Below are 22436 nucleotides of genomic sequence, written 5' to 3' on the forward strand. Positions count from 1 at the left end.
GTGCAATTGAGGAATCTTTCAAAGTATATGATGGATCGACTCTATTGTATACTGGAGCCAACTTTGCCAACAGGGAAACACGAACGATTGAGCAATGCTTAACCTCTTTCGTCAATAATCAATTCACTGTTGAGCTGATCGACTCATATGGCGATTCGTGGTATACTGGATCCTATCTGACTATATTGGGGAAGTCTGGAAATGTAGTTTTCAAAAATATGATGACAGATAATAACCAAGAATCTTTTCCCTTTTCTCTCTATTATGGAATTGAGCAAGATTCCACTTGGAAGATGACTTCCGGCGTTGCTTCTGCTGGATGGACTGAGTACTCGTTTTCTGACAGCACTTGGACGGATGTTACTCTTGGTTCTGAGACTACAGTTGAATCTGGTACTCAATATTTCCGCAAGCAGTTCGTGGGTCTTTCAGATATGGCTGCTTATGATGTGCGGCTGCACTACAAGGCTGGAGTGATTGCCTATATCAATGGAATTGAGGTCTACCGCGACAATCTGCCTGATGGAGCTGTTTCTTCGACCACTGCTGCGACTGGAGAATATTCTGAGATTGCCTATCGTGGATTCATCCGTCCTGGCTCTGAAGTGGCTTCACAACAATCGATTCTGGCTGTGGAGCTCCATTTCAATTCTACACAAACTATTGTGGACTTCAATGCCTATCTTGCTATTCTGGCTACCTCTACTACTGAAGGCAATTGTTTTATTTATGCTGAATCTACTTATGTGACTTCGAACGGTGGCTCAAGTGTTACCAATATCTTTGATTTCGTTAAGTCAAGTTATTATCAGGCTAGCTCTTCATCCCTTCCTGCTACTGTAACCTACTCCTTTGAAGGACCAAGACCCTACATTAACTCCCTCCGTGTTTGGCCTTATACGTCTATTACATCTGCTCCTAGCACATTCTCTTGGCAAGGATCGAATGATAATTCGCAATGGACAACTGTGTTTACTGTATCTGATGCTACTTATGAAACCAAGGTTTACCAAATCTTTGGTGGTTATTTCTATGCTTCGCTTTACCCGCACTATCGTCTCAATATTGTTAGTAGCAGTGGTACTAATTATGTTTATGCATATGAAGTCCAACCCTTGATTTGCTCTACATCCATTCCAACCTCTATCACATTCACTCCTGACTCATACACCTTCTTGGCATCATTTGAAATGGTGTATGTCCAGCCTGATATTTCCGAGTTTACTTCATGTTCAGCTCAGAACCTTCCTGAGGGTCTTTCAATTGATTCTGTTACTTGTGTGATTTCTGGAGTTGCGGACACGGCTGTTTCTGATTTGACGATCACTGTTACTTCTGTTATGAATAACAATACATACACTGGATCGTTTACTCTTAATATCCAGGAATGTTCTGGTACAGTACTGAACATTCTACGTACCTATGGATCCAATGCTGCTAAGGAGAGTTTCGAAATTAAGGATACTTCAACCCAGCAAACAATCATATCTGTTGCTGCCAACTCTGGTCAGGTTAGTAATGAAGATTGGACCCATGTTGTTTGCGTTACTGGATCAAAGTATGCAGTTACTGTAGGATCCGAAAACAGTTATTGGAGCGCTGCTTCCTTTCTGTATGTCCGTGCTATTCTCTATGGTGATGAAATGGAAACGATTCTTCGTATGAGATATGATTCGAGAGTCGGTTTCCCTTCATCTCGTACGTTTAATGCTCAGTATTCCATTCTTCCCCATTCCAACTGGTATTACAAGCATGGAGAAGTTCCTACTGATTGGTATTCATCAACTTCCACTACTGGATGGACTGAGGGAAATACCAGCAACTTTCCCGACTCTACCAACCAGATCCAGCTGTACAAGAAGACATTCACTGTTGCGGACATCAACAACATTGCTGGATTCGTTCTTTCCATCAAGTACAAGTATGGATGCATTGTCTATCTGAATGGACATGAAGCGTTCAGAAAGGGATTGACGGATACAACGATCAGCACTTCGAGTTATGCTGACAACATTTACACGGATACTCTCTTTCACCAGATTTCTCTTCCCATCAAGACGGTTCAAGTTGGAGAGATCACTGCTGTGAACTACATCCAACAGGGATCGAATACTATCGCCATTGGACTCGTTGCTGCCAATGCAAACCAGAAGGAAGCGATCTTCGATGGTGCCATTCGATTGATGGGCGACACGACCACATCTCGTGTCTTTGACTACACTGTTACCTACAGTGGATTGGATGGAGATGTATCTGAATGTTTTGAGCAATACTATGCATATGAAGTCGAGCCATCATCATACACGACTAATTATTTGAATATTGCGTTCAACAACGATCGTCAAGAATGGATCAACTCTGTGACTATCAAGGCATACTACAGACAGATTAGAGCACAGCCTCGTGAGTTTGTACTAAAGGCTCGAAGTGGAAATGATGCATGGACCACGTTGACAACCGTGACTGAGCTTACTTGGTCTCAAGTTGGTCAGGCTCAAATCATCTATTTCCAGAATAATAAGGCATACAACGAATATCGTTTTGAAAATATAGCCACAGGTGATTTCCTACAAGAATACTGGAAGTTCAATACCTTGGATATGAGTTCAGTGTACACAACGATGACCATTCCTGAACTTGTCTATGATGATATTACCATTTTCAAGGATATTGAGATGGGAGAAGTCTATCCGAACTCTCCGTATTACTACAATTTCCAGATCAGCCCCAGTCTTCCTGCTGGAATTTCTCTTGACCCGAACACAGGCATGATTTCTGGAACTGCTACCGCTCCAAAGATATCTACAACCTATACCATCACTGCCAGCAAACTTAGTGGAGGTACTTCCTCTGTTTCTTTTTCGCTTTCTGTTGAAGTTTGCACTGGGAGCCAATCATTGATTACTTTAGTGGCTCGCACTGATAGCTGGCCAGGCGAAGGTTCTTACAAGGTCTATCAGGGAATTGGTACAAGTGGAACTGTTGTCGCTTCTATAGATAGTTTTATTACTGGTAGTAGCTTGAATTATGGAGATTTCTGTCTGGAGAATGATATCTACACTATTCAATTACTTGATTCTGGAGGGGATGGCTGGTTTAATCCTGCTGGGTATTATCTGACCGTGGATATGGGTGCAATGATTTTTGAAATGGGACAGCTCCCTGCGAACACTCATTCCGTAAGCACAATGTTTTCTTCATATCTTCCGTTCCAGATTGAGTATACCGAATGGAAGGTCAACTATGATTGGGTGGAGAATTGGAATACTGTTGACTTTGATGACTCTGATTGGGAATCTAAGAAGGCGAGTCTGATTGGAACGAATAGTAAAATAACCACCTACATTCGTAAAGAAGTAAACATTCCAGATATTGGCAACTACCATGTGCTCAATATTCGTGTGAAATACACTGGAGGTGTTGTTGCTTACTTTAATGGATTCAAAGTGGCTCGTTTTAATATGGGGGAAATCTTCGATTCGGAGACGATGTCATTTACCCTCCATGATGAAAAGGTATTCTCCATGTTCCACATAATTATGACGAATGTTGCTGGAAGAACGGGAAAGAACATGATGGCTTTTGAAATTCATCGTCCTATGGATCAGTCATCGTCAAATCCGATAGTGTTCGATGCTACCGGAGTGTTTGGAGTGAATGAGTGTTCGATTGTTGTGGACACTTACTCATCAATCGATGGTTCGGAGGTTGATATGTGCTCTATTGAAGAACTATTTGATTTGAATCCCACAACTTACGGATATCAGACAAACGTTATGGGAACCTATCTGGAATGGGCGGTGGAAAACTTGGAAGGAACCAAGTTCAATAGTTTTGCTATGCAAACCGTTTATTCTCGTAGTGAGTATGGATTCTCTCTCTATGGTCGCAGAAATACATTTGACGATTATATCACAGCAGTTGAGACGGTTGATCAGACTACTCAGGCACTAAGGCGCAATGCTTGGTCTGCTCCTGTGGGTACTATTGGATTCAAGCAGCTTCGATTTGAAGTGGATGTCGCTGCATCAAACATAGTCTATGTGAGTTCCTACATGCTTCAGTACTGTAAAGTGAGTGGAAGTGGATCATGTCCTGGTGTTGATGAATACCCTTCTGTGGGAGAAGGAGAGATTTCACCTGGCAATTGCGAAAAGGGATATCGAGGCTATTCTTATCGTACTTGTTCCAATGGTCAATTGGGAGAGATTGACTACAGACATTGCATTCAGCTCGAACCTAAAAATCTGACATATGAGCACAATGAATACAACCTGACATTAGATATTACGATATCCATTGCTCCACCTGCATATGAGAATGTTAGTGAAGAGTTTTATTTGGCCGAAAATAACCATCTGCCTCTTGGGCTTACGCTAAACCCGATATCTGGAGAGATTGTTGGAACTCCGGTAATGGATATCGGAAAGTCAAATTGTACAATCTTTGGAAAGAATCAAGTGGGTATTGTGTCTACGACACTCCTATTCAATGTCCAAAGAGGAAGGTGTGAAGAAGATGGCCACTTCCCAATGACTTATGTTGGAAAAGTGGCTGTTTATGAATGCGCATCGGATGGTCTTTATATTGGAACACAGAAAAGGCCTGCAAGCTTGGCGAAACGGGTGGCGAATGGCAAAGAACGAGTGGGTTCTGTATTTCGATTATTTTCTTAATTGTACTGGTAGTAGTAGTTGTTGTGATTATTGTGGTTATTGCGCTTATTATAGTTTATGTGAAGAGAAGTAAAAAACAGCAAAATACCAAAAGAAAATCTGTTTCTAAAAAGGGAAGTGTGAAAAAGGATATGAATGTCTAAATGGAATTGAAAATCCCAATTAAAAGACAGTGATTATTTCGAAAAAAGGAATAACTATGTAAAGCAAAATATGCCTATATGTTAGTTAACTTCAAAAAGCAACACTTCCTAATTACAAGAAACTAAACTGAGTAAAGCAAACACGTTTTTAGTTTGATCATGTCTGAAATGCATATCACTCCGTTCATTTTGTATAGAATCATCAAATTGGAACGTAGCATACACCTAGCCAAACACATTTTTTTCTAGTTTGAAACTGGTTCGTACGTAGACTCCACAAAAAGACCAAAGTTGTTCCAGCTCGCTTTCATAGGTTAAATCTGTATAGTTCGTAATAATAATGGTATTTTAAAATATATGTTGTTGTCTTATATATCTGACACTCTCTTCTTTGATCAACTTTTCTGTAGATATGTCTTACAACGAATATTTACGATTCAATAATAATACCACACGGTAATATTTCATAGCTATCCGTAAGGAACCAAAAACCGTGTATTACTTACACATTCTGATTCGATCGATTTACTTAACTGCCGAAAGTCTATATATATATATATATATCTTTATCCTTACTTTCATAAAGAATTAGCACATAGGGACAAGAAACAAATTCTTTACTCTGATCGAATGTTTCTCTTTCCATTAAGCCTCACGATTTACTGTACGAAATTTAGAATGAAAAAATAGAATTACAGCAATTTCTTTCAAAGATTTCCATAAAAGATTGAAAATGCTCTATTTCCGGATTTCCAAAAGTTATGGGTATATTTGCAACATATACAATACACTTAATTGTTGTTTTATTTTCTATTCCATAGTCATTTTTTCTATTTCCTACATTGTAAAAAATGGCCAATTATTATTCTACTCATGAGTTACCTATTTTCTGGATCATTTTTCTGGTTTTCGCAATTGTATTCAATGTATATTGTAGTAATAAATTTGTATATAATATATTTTGCGGTACTAACTCTATTTCTACCTATTCTACAAAAGATCGCTTTCAAAGCACTTCTGTGCATTTCTCGACTTCTCAGCAAGAGGTTATGAGACTTAAATTGTATCCGAGCTTGTCTTTTCTAAAATCATCGAAAGTGCTCAATTCTAACAGCCACTATTTTTCCAACAGTGACTCGTCTCTGATTCTATCAGAAAATTCTATTAAAAGACCCAGACTTGTGGTAGATCTAAAGTTTGCTGAGAGATTGAGGAACAGTCAGAAGAATGATAGTCTCCCTTTGGTAAATGATATTATTGTTACGGAGCAAAAGCGTTCCTGGGTTGTATATGTTATTATCAATAGTCTAAACGCACTTCCCTCCTATAGAGGGATTACGAACATGAATGTGGATCTGATTTATGGCAACCGTGTGTATCATAATAAGTTCAAAGTTATGAAAGAGCACCAAATTAGACTCCTAAAATATGTTGTCAGTGATCTTCCTTCGTTTGGTACCTTTACGTTAGTTGATCATGCAACATCATGGGAATACGATTCTCTTCCATTCCGTGTAGTTCCTTATCAACCTAAAAGAAGAATGGCAATTTGTACTTATATTTCTTCGTACAATACTGTGAACGAAATACGATTCTTTTTGGCCTATTATTTAGTCCAAAAGGTGGATACCATCATTTTCTATTGTCCTGATAATTATGATTATTTCTCTAGACTACTGAAGAAAGAAATTGAGAGTGGATATGTTATTTTATACAATTATCCATGGCCGTTATCGAATGATTTTGGTGTCATACAAAACTCCCTGCAAATCAGCCAAGTAAATAGCTGTTACTATAGACATCGAAGCTTTTATCAATATATTATATCCATAGATATGGATGAATATTTGTATAGCGAGCTTCTTCCATATGACTTATATAATGCGATCGTAAACAGCTTTAGGTTTCACCCTCCAAAGGATGATATTGCTGTAGAGTTATATTTTTGTTTATTTAGTGTAGGTTCAATCGTACTTGTATACGGGGGGTACAAATCGTGAGTATTCGTTAGGGAACGGGACCCTATTCAATGATTTTAATAAACGAATGGATAACAATTTGGTATCTGGAAGACCGAAACAAGTCATTCACACAAGTAATGAAGGATGGTTTTCGATTCATTGGTGCTATCGATGTGCAGTTACTTTTGATATTCCGCCAAACTTTCTTCGGATTGCTCATTTCAGGGCGGAAATCCCCCTGAATGATACGCTCACTGTGACGCACACGCTTGAGCAATACACACCAAAAATCAAGCAGTATTTGGCCAAAATTGTGTAGAGGTACATTTGTTTGTCATCGCTGTGTCGACTGGGGCTTTTGCTATATTCTGTTTTGTTTCTATCTGAGATCTTTTGATATTAATTGTAACGTGCATATTTGTACACTCTAATGCTGTTTTCTTTTAGACTCTTTGAAATTCTCTTATTGGTGAGCATCTAGAAATCACACTCTGAAAGGTTCGTCACATTGTATCCGTATGATGTATAGTTAGTGTTATAACGGATACCTTCAAAAGAGAAATGTGGTTTTGCTTCATGCACCGTCCTTATTATAACTTGGGTCTTCCAAGTGATATGTGCATCTGGGTACTAGCAATCATGTGAATCTAGCTCACAACAATTCGTTGTGTGAATCGATAAATTGTTTTTCTTGTTTGAAAGTCAAACTGTGCTTTTCTTACACTAAATTATCGATAATGGTTATATTTCTCTGTAGCATACCTCTTACAATAACAAGGATATATTCATTTTTATATTACACACTCTCTGCATTCCGTGTCTTTCACCGATTCATTGCCGAGCCATTCAGGCAGGTGCTGAAGACAATTATGCCATTTTCTTCTCTCAAAAGGAGTGACTTGGTGCAATCCTTCGAGATCTTCCCTTCTAAGATTGATTTCCGCTTTTATACAATCCAGTGATCTTCCATATACTTGTAAAATGATTCAAACAGAGAATAGTATGTGTATTTGATATGTTTCTTAGTAATCAAGGAACCACTCAACACATCCACTTTTACCAATTATTGTTTTACTATGCAAAACGATACTGATTTTAAGGTACGCTGGTTGGAGAGATTGTATCACCGATAGGTAGCAGATATGTCTCTTGCTGAATGGGGCCGAAAGGATCTCACCCTTTCAGAGTACGAGATGCCTGGCTTGATGGCTTGTCGCGAGAAATATGCGGGAAGACTGGAAGGGGCTAGAATTAGTGGTTCCTTGCACATGACGGTTCAGACAGCTGTGCTCATTGAGACACTGAAGGCTTGCGGAGCTAAACTGCGATGGTGTTCTTGCAACATCTTTTCTACTCAGGATCATGCTGCTGCTGCGATTGCTGCTGCGAAGTCTGCTGCGGTTTATGCCTGGAAAGGAGAGACCTTGAGCGAGTATTGGGAGTGCACCTTGAAGGCTGTTTGTTGGCCTTGTGAAGATGGTTCTGTGTGTGGTCCTGATCTTATTGTGGATGACGGAGGCGATATGACTCTGATGATTCATGAAGGTGCTAAGTGGGAGGCTCTCTACGAAAAAGATGGAACTCTGCCTGATCCTGATGCTGTTGAGGGAGAGGACTTTAAGTGCCTCCTGGCTCTTCTCCGTCGTGAGATTCCTAAGAATTGCCATCTCTGGAGATCAATTGCTGCCAAGTGTCTTGGTGTGTCGGAGGAGACAACAACGGGCGTTTTGCGATTGTACCAAATGGAGAAGGAGCACTCTTTGCTGTTCCCCGCTATTAATGTGAATGACAGCGTGACAAAGTCCAAGTTCGACAATATTTATGGCTGCCGACACTCTCTTCCTGATGGAATTATGCGTGCCACCGATGTTATGATCGCTGGTAAGCGAGTTTTGGTGTGCGGTTATGGTGATGTGGGTAAGGGTTGTGCGGAAGCCATGGTCGCTGCGGGAGCTATTGTGTGTGTGACTGAAGTGGATCCGATTTGTGCCCTTCAGGCGTACATGCATGGCATTCGTGTTGTGCGCTTGGCTTCGGTTGTGGACGAAATCGATATCTTTGTGACTTGCACTGGAAACAAGAAGATTATTATGGCTGAGGATATGAAGAGAATGAAGAACAACGCCATCGTCTGCAACATTGGTCATTTCGATAATGAGATTGATATGGCGGGACTCTATGCCATGAAAGACGTGAAGAGAGAAAACATTAAGCCTCAGGTTGATCGTTTCGTGTTCCCTGATGGTCATGGTGTGATTGTGCTTGCGGAGGGCCGACTGGTGAATCTTGGTTGTGCTACTGGACATCCTAGTTTTGTGATGAGCAATTCATTCACGAATCAGGTTCTTGCCCAGATCTCTCTCTGGGACAACCAGAAGACTCAGCAATACGAGCGTGGCCATCTGTATACTCTTCCGAAGGAGCTGGATGAGATGGTAGCTCGTTTGCATTTGGAGAAGCTTGGATGTGAGCTCACCGAGTTGACTCAGGAGCAGGCTGATTACATTGGTGTGCCGATTCAGGGTCCTTACAAGGGAGACAACTATCGTTATTAAATGTGTTTGTTTTAGACAGTGAGTGGAATGTTTTTATGTGGGAAGCCGTATTTTCTGTGAGTATGTGATCATCATAATATTGCTATTACTATTTTGGGATTGATTCTTGTGGTTGGAATAAAGTATTATCAAGTCTTTTGTGTGTTGGAGACAGGTAGTATCATGTATTTCCAAGCAATATCATCTCTCCCCACCATCCTATGACATTCCTTCCATCAATATCCATCTATTACCTTCCATGAATCCATCGATCCACAAACTATTACCAATCCTCTACACAAATCTTTACTCTTCTTCCATTTACACACACACACATTTATAGATAAAATAATTATCAAACAAAAATCTCTAAGAACCCAATGTTTCCACACGTTTCAAGAAATGTGATTCATTCTTTAGGTACACTGCCAACCAACACGGCTTATCAGGAAGTCTGTGTGTATGAAGGGTTTGTGGATGAAGCCGAATCCACTCCTCGTCTTCTCGTGTCACCACCTCGCTTGCTATATACATCTGCCCTGAAGCAATTTTGGCTATGCTGGGTTCGGATGCAGATGGGCTGGATCGCACGTTATGCAACGCTTGATCGCGATCCCACAAACTAACAAAGAGCTGACTCGAAGCAGGAATGCATAAAGGATCCATTTCACGAGGCTCGGCACACACCCATCCAGTAGCCATAACTCCTTCCTTCGTCTTCAGAATCGTAGACATGGTCTGCTTACTCACTCGAAGCCAGGTTCCATCGGCTGTATAGATCACTTGCTCCACATCAAACTCGGACCCCTTGGGAATCTTTGCCCCTTCAGGAATCGTGAGACTCGGAGCTTTCCGGAAGCCTATCCTAAGAAGCCAATCACAAAACATACAGGCTTCTTGAATAGCGACAAAGGTAGAACTCGACTTCGGGGGACTCGTGATGGAGTTCGATGGCTTGTCGATCATTTCGTCAATGAAAACTAAACGTGAGAACAGTGTAGATGAGCGGCTCGTCCTACTCGACGTGTTACGACGACGACGAATATTGAAGTGCTCTAGCATGCGAACAGCGCCATCCATATGCATCGTGGCTTGCGACTCATAACGCATCCAAGGCAGCATCGAGGCCTACACAAAATCGTCCCATGGAGTATTCAATTCACTTGCTTGGCAGTGTATCGCTTCTCAGGATCGACGATAAGCAGTTTGGAGATAAAGTCTTTCGCATCGTCGCTCACATGATCCCACTCGGGAGAAGGGAAATCAAACTTTCCTCGCAGGATCTGACGATACATAGCCACATCGTTATCCGAAGAAAAGGGAGGATAGCCGCAGAGTCTAGCCCTCGAGGCAACTCACAGTCCGCCTACAAGATATACGTGATCACTCCGATTGCCCAGATATCGACGGGAGGTCCGTACACCTGCCCCTTCATAATCTCTGGAGCCAGATATCCCGGCGTTCCGCACGACGTAGAGAGCCCATTCATGGCATGCGTCTATTGATCATCGGCCAACGGAAGGAGTCGACCTCTCTAGCAAACCCGAAATCAGCAATCTTGATGTTCGTATAGTCCGATTTGTCCTTGAGAAGAATATTTTCGGGCTTCAAATCGCGGTGGACGATCCCGCGATCATGGCAATACGCGATGGTGTACAGCAACGTACGAACCACGGTCTGGGCTTCGCGCTCGCTGTAGCTCGCCTTGCTCACAATGGCATCGAAGAGCTCGCCTCCCATACACAGCTCCTGGACCACATAGAAGTAGTCATTGTCCTGGTAGAACCCTTTGATCGTTACCACGTTCGGATGCTGGCGAAGCAGAGACATGATGGACACTTCTCTCTTTCAGAGAAGCACCTCCACAAAGCGTACGTTCAGGGAAACAGTGTCGTCGCCGCTAAGCTGCGATTTGGTGATCACCTTGATCGCCACATCCTCGCCCGTCCGACGATCGACCGCGAGCTTCACAACGCTGTAGGTCCCGCTTCCTAACGTTGCCTTCATTTTGTACATGCTGTTGATGTCTGCTCGCACGGCACTGGCGTTCGCCTTGACGCCTGTGTTGTTCTCGTCTAGAGAGAAGAAGAAGCGTTGCCACATCCATACCCTCATCTTCGTCAACGACAAAGTGGAACAGTTCTAAAACGCTGTTAACATAACTATCCATCTGCTCAGAGAAAAGATCCAGCTTGGTTTCGCGCACCTTGTTTATGGCTTCTGCAACACTGCGTATCAAATCAACACAACAGCGGGACTATTGGTACTGAATACGCGCCTTCGAGGAGGGAAGATCCATTGCGATCGTTTCGATTTCTCGAAGAAACGCACGGAGATCCTTGACATTGTCGCAGAGCTCCATTCGCTTTAAGATGAATCCAAGCTGTGGATCCACCTCATCCTACGATCTAAGAGAAACAAGTGGCACGCACAGCAATCTCTCCTGAGATTGGACTATTTGTCGATCCATTTTCGTTTTGAAAATACAACGTCTTAGCATCCTCAATCGCTGCCTTCCATGACTTTAACTCTAGTACAGTTTCAAAGGCAAACCAATGCACTTTCTTGTTTGTCTAGATGTGAGATCAACGTTGCAGAGGAGGTACGAGCGTTATCATCAGACACTGTGGCTTTTCAACGCTATACTCACAATCTTCGATGGAGGCAATGTCCTTCAGAGGAATATAACCATCGCATACATCCCCCTCGTCAACATACCACTTTATCTCATTCTCTCGAAGCTCCAAAAACCGTCTCGCCCATTTCTTCCTAAAAGTTGACTAGATGGTAGGATGATACGTGCGCCTACCTGCTTCTCAAGATATCCACTTTTTAAGAGCTTATTCGTCATCCTCAAAGTAAAAAATGAAGAAAAACCTACAAAATCTAGCTGAGGAATTGTTACTTTTCTCTTTTGCATCTCAATAAACCCTCTTCGTCACATTCAATGGCTTGCAATCGATTAATAGAACAAACAGTTCTCCAAATCCTTTACAATTTCGCCGATAACTTCCGAATCTTCATTTCTAAATCTGTATTGCTTATAGGAGACAAATAGGAGTAAAAAGGGTTCATAATAAACTAGATTCATAGAAGGAATGAAGTAGAATACACTTTTGTACAATTCAAAAACTCCCTGGAAAAAAACTCGTATTTTCTCTTCGCTCTCATTACGGTGGAGAAGGAGGAAGGTGATATTTTCAATATGAAGGATCCAAAACACTACTCGTCTTCAGGATATTTCCAGGTGTTAAATATGCGGAGACAAAATATCCATTCGATTTGTCTACAACTTTCAAATACCTAGACCTTATGATATAGAACAGCTTGTACTGTGCATTGGTTGTTTTCCGTTTTTCGTCAATCATATCTAGCGAAGAGTACAATATAAACTCAGAGAGGTGGGGCGTGGTTTCTTGCTATTCCATTACAATGGAGTGGCTTCATTACGTTATCTCTCCCAACAGCAATGGAAAGTAATGGGTTGTCATTTCCAAATATTACAAAACGAACTGGGTTTGCCATAAGTTACAAAAAAAGAATAAATGAATATGAAAACCCTTGTTTCTAACACTATTTCAATTCTTAACTCATTCTTGCTCATATTTCTCAATCATGGGAAATGATGGAGGTACAGTAGCCACACAACGCAAGTATTCTAGATGGGCGACAAAGAAGGAAGAAGCTCACGTAGATTCCGAAGAAGTCATTCAAGCAAAGTGGTCTACGTGTGCCCTATCCGGAGAGCCTCTTCAAGAGCCTGTTTGGCCCTTCTTTTGCACTAACATGTAGATTTGCTCATGCGAATTGGGGTATTTGTTTAACCGCATAGCTCTTATTCAGGCACTTCTTGATAAAAGCCTTCCTCCCACGTTTTCGTATATTCGAAAAATGAAGGATGTTGTAGACTTACATTTTACTGCTAATCCAGACTACACATCGAAATATGTTGGGGACTCCGGTGATTATTGGCAACAAGATATTCTTGGCGGAAAGTATATCTGCCCGATTACAAAGGAGGCCATTGGAGGAAAAACAAAGTAGGAAATCGGAAAGGTTGACGATTGAAAGGTTTTGTTATCTGCGGACCTGTGGTTGCGTGCAAGCCTTGAGCGTCTTGAAGGAAATCCCATCCGATAAGTGTTTGGTGTGTGACAAGCCGTTCACTGAGGATGACGTAATTGTGATCAATGGGAAGTATGGGAGCTGTTTTGCTGTTAATTCACAGTGAGAAGGAAAGAGAGGAGCTGCGGAGGAGGATGGAGCTTCGCCGCTCAAAAGAAAAAAAGACGGTTTCATTTTCAAATTCTAGGTTATTTGTAGAAGAAGCATCATCATTCCACCGAAAAAAAGGAAAAGCTGGAAAAGAAGGATCCATAAGATTTCTTTCAATGTGTTTTTTGTCTATTTCCTTTTGTTTTCAAATATAATTTCTTCCATCTTTCTCTCTGATTGCCAATTCTTAAGTATGCATGGGTTGAAAATGATAGCACAAATTTTTTGTTCTTAAATCTTATTGGGGAACAATACTTTTCGTTACATTTCATGGTCATTCTCATGACCTTTCAAATATTTATTTAACGATGCGCGGTGTTGTCATTTCCCTCTTCGCTCTTTGTGTGGTTGTTGGTTCCCAGGTTCCGATCAGTGCTCTGCTGAAGCAGCCTTTCCTTAATCAGAAGCATACTCTGAGAAATAATAATGATATCTGGTCTAATTCCGGAGATAGTAGGATCTCTCTTTTTGCTTCATTTTAGTGTGCGGAACATATCAGGGACAATGTGTTTCGACTGAGTTTATAAGTAGGTTTCTTGAAGGGTCATCATTTGTAGGTAATAGAAACGATGTTCGCTTTGATGGCATTCCTCAACAAGTGCCATCTTCTCTCTTCATGTTCTCGGAAATGTTTGTGGGTAGCGAATGTACTCCTAGCATGAGCATGATGAAGATCACTATGAAGACTGATATCCAGAGTCAAGAAGGCAGTATTATGCATGTTTTTGTGAATGATGTTACTGTCATTCTGCAAGAAATGTATATTTCGCAACTTACCTGTGAATCTGCTGTGGAAGCTGGAAAGGAGTATTCGGTTAAGGACCTGCATTGTACCGATTATACTGGTGAAGATCCTTTTAAGGATATCACCCCGATTGTTGGTACTGCCCAGGAATTGCCTGTCGAATTCACTGAAAGTGAGGTAACTGTTGGAGAGGACTCGATGACACGTACCTCTTCTGAAGGATGCTCTACTGAGGTTCCCACTACTGATGCTCCTACCGAGGCTCCTACCACCGTGGCTCCCACTACTGAAGCGCCTACCACTGCTGCTCCCACTACTGTGGCTCCCACTACTGCTGCTCCTACTACCGTGGCTCCTACCACGGAAGCTCCCACGACTGCTGCTCCCACTACTGTGGCTCCTACTACCGTGGTTCCCACTACCGAGGCTCCCACTGAAGCCCCCACGACTGTGGCTCCCACTGAAGCCCCCACTACCGCTGCTCCCACTACCGTAGCCCCTACTGAAGCCCCCACCACTGTGGCTCCCACCGCAGTTCCCACCACTGTGGCTCCTACTGAAGTTCCCACTGCTACTCCTACTCCTACCCCGAAACCCGATAACTCGAATATTATCATCTGGGTTATTGTCGGTGTCGTGGTAGTCATTGTTGTGGCCGTTTTGGTGTGGTGTACCTGTAAACCCAAAGGTAAGCAGCTTGAGACAACTCCGCTTGTTTAAGAATCGATGTTTGTTTCAGAAAACAGAATACTGAGCAATTTGGATAGATGCCTGAACCTCATCTAGCAGCAGTTTCTTATCTTCCAAACTCAACTCTGCAACCAACGTCAGCACGTTCGCCAGCGTAACCGAATTCTCCCTACAACTCATCAAAACCGTTCTCAGCTACCGAATAAACGTATTGTAGTACATCGAGGTAAAGTACAACATGATGAATTGGCAATCAAATCGATCCATGAGACCTCCATGTCCAGGAATAATAGAGTTGAAGTCCTTCTTTCCATAAGCACGTTTTATCGCAGAAGCAAAGAATCCGCCAAAGGGGGCGACCAATGCAGCAAACAATGCAAGGAAAAACTCGTGAATGTAAATGGGTTCCAAATCAAATCCAGTCCGTCCAAGAATTCCTGCAAGCCACGATGGGAAAGAATAATGGTGCAAGAGATAATAGTTCGGAACAGGACAATTTGGCTTATTGAATGGACAGTACAAATGAGGAACCTTGAAATAATACGCCATGATCTCGCCAATCACTATACTAGCGATTCCACCACCAATAAAGCCCTCCCAACTCTTGTTAGGAGAAAGAGGTGTAAGCGGGTATGGGATAAACCTAGAACGATACGAGTGGAATCGAAGGGCATACTTTCTTCCAAAAGCCATTCCGAAAAAATAAGCCATGGTGTCATTGAAGGCGACAGTCATACACGGAAGAACAACCCAAATGATGCCGTCCATAATCATGGGGACAGCTGCGCGAACTTGATAGATTACGATGATAATTGTTAGCATTGTCCAAGCAATTTGACCTGCGTGGTAAGCAGCTCACAGGATTCAAAACCTACCAATTTGATATTTCAAGTACCCCTTTTTCAGACTTAGAACCAGAATGACGAATAAACTTGAGTAGAGGATCACTGAAATAAACCTATGTTGAAGAAAGAAACAAAAAGAATACGAGTGATACTTCACAACAAATTCAAAATAAGGAATATAATGCATCATTCCAACTGCTGATTGCTTGCCAAAGACAATAAACATAGCCGTCATGAAAATTACCCAGTGAAGAGTTCGGAAATGAGGAATCTCCTTTTCTACAGCTTCTTTGTAGCGCACATTTAACAATTCATAGAAGAGTCCAAACTACACTTAAAGGTCGTGTGGAACCCTACTTGGATAGCCGTAATTAACATAATCACAGGATAGTGACCCATATAGACGATCCCAATAAAGGCAAACAGAATTGCAAATCCAGATATGACTCGTACCAATATAGAACTCCCCTTCTTCTCCTTTGCTAAAGATCAATCGCCAAAAATAACAGGAAAACCGTTAGATGACACAGGTTGCTCAATACTATCAATTTCATCTTCGTCTCTACCATCTGCCGTCATCTCTTGAGGCTCTGATCTCCTCTTACGAAGTTCTTCGGTTTCGGGATTCATTTATTTTTGAATGAATGAAAAAGGGATCCCAAAATTTACGTCATCTGCCTTTGTACAGATATCTCTTTTTCCTATTGACTAGACAATAATAATAAATCATCTCTTTCTCCATATATCACCGGAATCTTGGATATATATACACACAGTATATCTTTAAGCCAGACCCGTAGCATGGAACGATCATCCATTTCATTCTTCAAGTGTTTAAAATATCCTAACTCTTTGTGTTCCTATAATAATAGAATCCAGATAAAATAGAATTATATTTGCTTTAACGTCAAAGAGGTGTCACATTGTTGATAACAGAAATGGAAAAGGATAAAAGCCAGCAAGCAAAAGAGTTATTGAGCTTAATAGATACGCTTTACGACGAAAAGACGCGTCATAAGGGTTTAATAGGTAGGTTTGTTATTCTTATGAGATCAATTCAGATTTGTCTGAGAAGAAAAGTGAGGTGGAGCTGAGGACACTCTGCATTTATAATTCGTTCGGAATCGTGACGATTCTTCAACAAGAAATATTATCGGCTTATAAGTATCTTGACAACAGTAACATGCCCGATGGATTTGAAATTCGCATCTGTAACGCGCTTACGATTTTACGTTCGATTGCTGGGTATAATGAGATTGCCATTAATCTTGCAAGCTGTATATGCGATTGTTGGTGCTCTTAATGTAGCCCATTTGCTTTATTTTATGTGTCCTTTAATCGAGACCAATAATCCGCGTTTCTCCAACATTCGAAAGGTGGGAATCGCTGTGTTTGTAGAAGTTACAAGTGGTAATAAAGACCCTTTTGTAGGTTCTCGCTGCTTTCCTTATTCGTAGATTTACCAAACATTTGTTGATGATGGTATTCTCAATGTGTGCTTAAACGTTATTGAGCGGGTTGATTTGAAAGAAAAAGGCGTACGACTAGTCGTTTCGCGTGTGATGTGTTAGGGAATTATGCTGATGCTCAATAACATTCTTTGCTTTGATATGTCGTTCTGCGAGAAACTGAATAACGTGCTTTGTAGGGTGCATGCTTTTTGTTTGAGGGTAGTGGATAAAATATACAATGCACTTGTGATTTATGAAAACGAGATTAAGAAGTCCCCTCAGGAAACAGCCAAGCTCAAGGATTGCATTGAAAACATACGTCGTTGTATTCACGCGAATGAATATAATGGGTATGCTGCATAAAAATGCTGCAAAATAGATTTCCAAGAGAATAATACTGCTTTTGGATGAAGATCTATGTGTGCTAATTCTCCTCTTTTACTCAATATCCCTTCCGATTTTTATGTTATGTTTGTTCAAAGAACGATGAGGAAGTAGTAGTGATTGTCTGCGGATCGTGTATCAATCAACCGATCAATGTATCAATGAATCAATGAATCAATTATCCATCTATCTATCTATCCATTCATTCATTCAAACAAACAAAAAAGCAGAATATGATTCTACCAATATATAATATTCAAGTGTTGACGAGATCTATACTGGGATACAGCAAAGTATCATACCAAACACCGAATTACAATGCAAACCCATCCAAATAGACTCGACAACAACCTCTTTCATCTAGTCACTTTTATGACCATTCAGTTTTATAAACTTCTTAAATTGATTATTTACCCATGCAACCAGTTTATCCATACCACTTTCAAACTGGGATTCTTTGTCGAAAAACACAACATAGTAACAAGCAGCCACTTCAATATAACCAAAGAAGGGAATAAGGTTAAGCAGCTTCGAATAAAAAGTAATGATAGAAAAACATAGCCAGTAATAGACCCACTTTTTCTCATGCTGTTTGTTGAGGATATCGTGGAGGAAGGCCCAAACTATCGGCAAAATCAATATTGCCACGAATAAAACACTCTTTCCAAGAGATATTAGCAAACTTATCAAAAAGAGACCAGCGATAGCCATTAACAAATAATGAGCAGGGATATGAGTAGCGCTCTCGATTTTTAACACGTATTCTATTCAATAATCCTATAACTAGAAGTGTACCATTCTTGGGAACGATTCGCTTAAAGAACTCTTCTACCTTCGAGTAGGCATTTAATACAGTATCTTTTACCCCCAGCATTGCGGAAACACAGAAAATGCGCAAATAAATATTACACAAATACCCGTGATTCTAAAGAAATCAGGTCAATTTGAATATCATTGGACCCACCCTAATATGGTGCTTCGTTAAGAGCGAAGTCATTGAATCCTGATGGAATCGGAAGAGTGGTACTATGTTCTCAACGGAGAACAGGTATTGATTGCTATGAGGGTTGAGAGCTAGAAAGGACCCATCTCATTTGCCACGCTTCAAAAAGAATGGAATCAAGTACCTTCGGATCTATATAAAAATGTATAGAATATCGTAACTAAAGACACATTTGTGTGGTGTTCTTTGATGGATAATTGGAAAACGGTTCAAGATTATCCTGAGCTCAAGTCGAAGCTATCTCCATCAAAGAGCGTTTTTTTATAAATATCAGGTGACATTTTTAGGCACCTCCCCCTATTCCAGTACGAGCGAGTGGGTCTCCTGCAGTTTCTCAAAGCGAAACTGTTAGAATCTGAACCTTTTCTCATGTTTAGTCTGATAAACGGATCTCGGCTAATTTGCTCAAAGAAATACAAAATTCAAGAAATCATCCAGTTCTTCGCCATGTTTCTGCTGAGCATGACGATGCTCGCAGCTCTTATTCTCCCTCAGTTTCCACTTTGCGTGCTGACGGAGCAAAGGGAAGCACGTTTAACACGTCTACCATGCGTGCTTCCGCGATATTGACGAACTCTCGTCCATCATCTGCTTCGACTGCGAACTTTTCGTATGCTACCTTGCATAGAGTAATTTTTGCTCGTACTGTTGAATCCTAGCCTTCTTCTCCTACGAGTTCACCACGTAATACAGCAAATCCTTCTGGATCTGGATCTGGTTCTGGCGTTTTGCAGTCTTCTTCTATGTTCTCTTCTCAACCAGCAACCCGGGCTTCTCTGAAGCCTTCCATTCCTTCCTCCAGACCAGCCAACTCCTCACCCAAGCCCTCCGATCTTGCTTCTTCCAAACCAGCCAACTCCTCACCCAAGCCCTCCGATCTCTTTTCCTCCAAACCCGTCAAACCCTCTCCATCACCCTCCACTTCCTTCAAATCTTCAAGCAAACCGACTCGTTCGGTCCTGTCTGGAGGCGGCTGGGAGGAGCGATACACAGCGGATGATGTGCCGTACTACTATCACAAAGAAACAGATTCCCTGTCGTGGGATAAGCCGGAGTGTCTCCTAACCGAAGCCGAAAAGGCGGAGGGCCGTCGCCAGTGGGTGTGGATAGCCGACGAGGCCGAAGGCTGGGTTCCAGTGTGCGTGGTAATGGATGGAGCGTCTGTGCATTGTAGGAATCTGCCAAGGGCTCCACCATCACGGGACGGCGCGAAGATGGCACGATCGTAACTTCCAAGCAGAATGGGGGGACTGTACAATGGTCTTCTCTGCGTGAACTGCCCGATGACGTGGTCCTTCTCGAAGATTGCAACGAACCCTCCATTCTGTACACAGTGCGGTAGACTTTTTCCTTCTGGCCACTGATTCATAGAAAGCGATACATGGAAGGCAAAATCTATACCTGGGTGGGAAGCAACAAGACCATTCTCCTCTCGGTCAACCCCTTCCAGAACCTGCCTCTCTACTCCCCCGAGCAAATCTCCCTCCACGCCAACCCTCCTCCCAACCGATTACTGCCTCCCCATGTGTACGACATCGCCTATTCGGCCTTTCAGGAAATGTCTGTGGACGGCACCGACCAATCCATCTTGATTTCCGGCGAGTCTGGAGCCGGCAAAACCGAAGCGACCAAGCAATGTCTGGGATTCATAGCCGAGGTACGGAGGAAGCAGCGAAGCAGTGAAGCGTAGGTCGCCGGATCCGATTCGTCGCTGGAGCAGAAAGTTCTGCAGACCAATCCCGTTCTGGAAGCCTTCGGCAACGCCAAGACCGTGCGGAACAACAACTCCTCTCGCTTTGGAAAATGGATCGAGGTGCATTTCAGCAACCGTAATCACGTGTGCGGAGCTTCGATCGAGTGCTATCTTCTGGAGAAGAGCCGAGTGGTGGACCAACAAAAGGGCGAGCGAAACTTCCACATCTTCTATCAGTTGCTGTCTTCTCCCGACCTGTGTCGGGCGTACAACCTCACTTCCGCGGCCGATTATCGGTATCTCACAGCAGGACAGTGTCTGGAAGTCGAGGGAATGGACGACAAAGCCAACTTCTTGGAGGTCTTGAACTCGTTCGAGTCCCTCGGATTTTCGCAGGAAGATCGCGAATCCGTTCTCAGTCTCTTGGCTGCCATTTTAAAGCTCGGCAATATCAAGTACGAGGAGACCGGAGGCGCGTCGCTCCATCCTGGATCCAGCATTTCGAACGAAGATGTGTTGTGCGAGGCGGCGACTCTCCTCCAAATCCCTGCCAACTCCTTAAAGGAAGCTATTTGCACGCGCCGAATCACCGTGAAAGAGGGAAACGGAGTAAATGTGACGATCATTCCGCTGAGTTGCCGTGAAGCCATTCAAAACTGCGACGCGCTGGCCAAGGAATTGTATTCGCGCCTGTTCGACTGGATTGTGTGGACGGATTCGAGCGATGAATCGTAGGTGGAGAAGATTAATCTGTCGCTTCGAGGCGAGCGGAACAAGTTCATCGGCTTTTTGGACATTTTTGGCTTTGAGATCTTCGAGAAGAACAGCTTTGAGCAGCTTTGCATCAACTATGCAAACGAACGACTGCAGCAACTGTTCAACAGCAGTACGTTCAAAGAGGAAGAGACCGTGTATCGAAACGAAGGCGTGGAGTTCCAACATGTCGACTTTATCGATAACAGCGAAGTCTTGGATATGTTGGAGAACCGATTTGGAGGGCTTTTCTGCGCCATTGACGATCAAGTCAAGATCCGAGGCGGAACCGACGAAAATCTTATGAAGGCGGTGCGTTTCGGGTAGGAGGGTGAGCTGTAGATTCGGAATACCCTCACAAAGTACTCGTGTTTCGATGGGAATTGTCGCTCGCCTTTGGAGTTCGGCGTTTGCCACTATGCGGGAAAGGTGACGTACACGATTACCGGCTTCACGGACAAAAACAGAGACCGAATCTTTGACTATTTGTTGCTTTGCCGCTCGTCGCTGACGTGTGTAGATATGAGCTGGTTTCCTCCTCCTCCTCGCCTTTCATCGCATCGCTCTTCCCTCCTCTGTCCTCATCGACAATGCGCACGACCGTCTGCAGCAAGTTCCAAAAGCAGCTGAAGGATCTGCTCACGATCCTGCAGGCTTCCCAGCGGAAATACATCCGTTGCGTGAAGCCCAACGATAAGAAGCGGCCTCGACTCTTCGACTGCGTTCACTCCTTGGAACAGCTTCGCTACAGCGGCGTTTTCGAGGCTGTGAAGATCCGAAAGGAGGGCTATCCCTTCCGCTACAGCCACCAGCAATTCGTCCATCGCTATCGCTGTCTCCCGATGACCAAAGGAATCTCCGTCTCTTCCGATGTTCGACAGGCGATCCAAGACGTCATCCGCTCGCGTCCCGAGTGCAAAGATCGCATCTACGTCGGGAGATCGCTGGTGTTGTACCGAGCCCCGGAGCACCGTATTCTGGAACTGGCGCGTAATTTGGGTAATCGCTGATTCTCATCTTCACTCTCTAGCCTTGGACGATTTGCTTCCGTCTCTCCAGAGCATGATCAAGTGCAAGAGCGTGATGGTCGGCCTCCCGCTCTACAGCCAAGTGCAAGACGTGCTGACCGTACTCTCTTTTTTTTCCAGTTTGACTGACGCCTAGAAAGCGCTTCAAACGCGATCGCTGAGCGCCATCGACGAGGCTCTTCACTCCGTCGAGTCCTCCATCGCCACCGTTCAGCAGCTGCTTCATTGCTCGATTCCCGTGGTCCGTCAAGCTCA

General features: G+C 42.8%; 7 protein-coding genes; 5 read left to right on the forward strand and 2 right to left on the reverse strand.

The window, feature by feature from the left end:
• Window positions 1-7922: 7922 nt before the first annotated feature.
• On the forward strand, window positions 7923-9335 carry GSBLH_T00003189001 (uncharacterized protein; the record flags this gene model as incomplete). The annotated part of the gene is made up of 1 exon (XM_013041888.1): window positions 7923-9335. One exon carries the CDS (start codon window positions 7923-7925, stop codon window positions 9333-9335), a length of 1413 nt encoding a protein of 470 aa, XP_012897342.1.
• A 1133-nt stretch (window positions 9336-10468) lies between these two features.
• Window positions 10469-12096, reverse strand: GSBLH_T00003190001 (uncharacterized protein; the record flags this gene model as incomplete). XM_013041889.1 has 8 exons in its annotated part: window positions 11921-12096; window positions 11747-11887; window positions 11573-11715; window positions 11416-11542; window positions 11190-11384; window positions 10845-11159; window positions 10685-10812; window positions 10469-10652 (listed from the first exon to the last, which is right to left on the reverse strand). Exons 1-8 carry the CDS (start codon window positions 11930-11932, stop codon window positions 10469-10471), a joined length of 1245 nt encoding a protein of 414 aa, XP_012897343.1. The 5' UTR covers window positions 11933-12096.
• An 880-nt stretch (window positions 12097-12976) lies between these two features.
• GSBLH_T00006608001 (uncharacterized protein) lies at window positions 12977-13694 on the forward strand (the record flags this gene model as incomplete). The annotated part of the gene is made up of 5 exons (XM_013041890.1): window positions 12977-13042; window positions 13107-13354; window positions 13386-13511; window positions 13543-13606; window positions 13638-13694. 5 exons carry the CDS (start codon window positions 12977-12979, stop codon window positions 13692-13694), a joined length of 561 nt encoding a protein of 186 aa, XP_012897344.1.
• Window positions 13695-13897: 203 nt separating this feature from the next.
• Window positions 13898-15054, forward strand: GSBLH_T00003191001 (uncharacterized protein; the record flags this gene model as incomplete). Its single annotated transcript, XM_013041891.1, has 3 exons — window positions 13898-14042; window positions 14072-14116; window positions 14147-15054. 3 exons carry the CDS (start codon window positions 13898-13900, stop codon window positions 15052-15054), a joined length of 1098 nt encoding a protein of 365 aa, XP_012897345.1.
• Window positions 15055-15219: 165 nt separating this feature from the next.
• GSBLH_T00003192001 (uncharacterized protein) lies at window positions 15220-16499 on the reverse strand (the record flags this gene model as incomplete). The annotated part of the gene is made up of 6 exons (XM_013041892.1): window positions 15220-15667; window positions 15701-15863; window positions 15900-15982; window positions 16013-16197; window positions 16227-16351; window positions 16385-16499. The coding sequence occupies 6 exons, from the start codon at window positions 16497-16499 to the stop codon at window positions 15220-15222; spliced, it is 1119 nt and encodes a 372-aa protein (XP_012897346.1).
• Window positions 16500-17052: 553 nt separating this feature from the next.
• Window positions 17053-17683, forward strand: GSBLH_T00007116001 (uncharacterized protein; the record flags this gene model as incomplete). The annotated part of the gene is made up of 5 exons (XM_013041893.1): window positions 17053-17146; window positions 17178-17296; window positions 17327-17407; window positions 17441-17513; window positions 17544-17683. The coding sequence occupies 5 exons, from the start codon at window positions 17053-17055 to the stop codon at window positions 17681-17683; spliced, it is 507 nt and encodes a 168-aa protein (XP_012897347.1).
• Window positions 17684-19450: 1767 nt separating this feature from the next.
• GSBLH_T00003193001 (uncharacterized protein) lies at window positions 19451-22163 on the forward strand (the record flags this gene model as incomplete). Its single annotated transcript, XM_013041894.1, has 7 exons — window positions 19451-19852; window positions 19882-20045; window positions 20079-20364; window positions 20398-21105; window positions 21136-21465; window positions 21496-21641; window positions 21674-22163. 7 exons carry the CDS (start codon window positions 19451-19453, stop codon window positions 22161-22163), a joined length of 2526 nt encoding a protein of 841 aa, XP_012897348.1.
• Between the last annotated feature and the right edge of the window lie 273 nt (window positions 22164-22436).

Source organism: Blastocystis hominis (genome assembly GCF_000151665.1).
Source record: "Blastocystis hominis, Singapore isolate B (sub-type 7) whole genome shotgun sequence assembly, scaffold_28".
Lineage (NCBI taxonomy): Eukaryota > Bigyra > Opalinata > Blastocystidae > Blastocystis > Blastocystis hominis.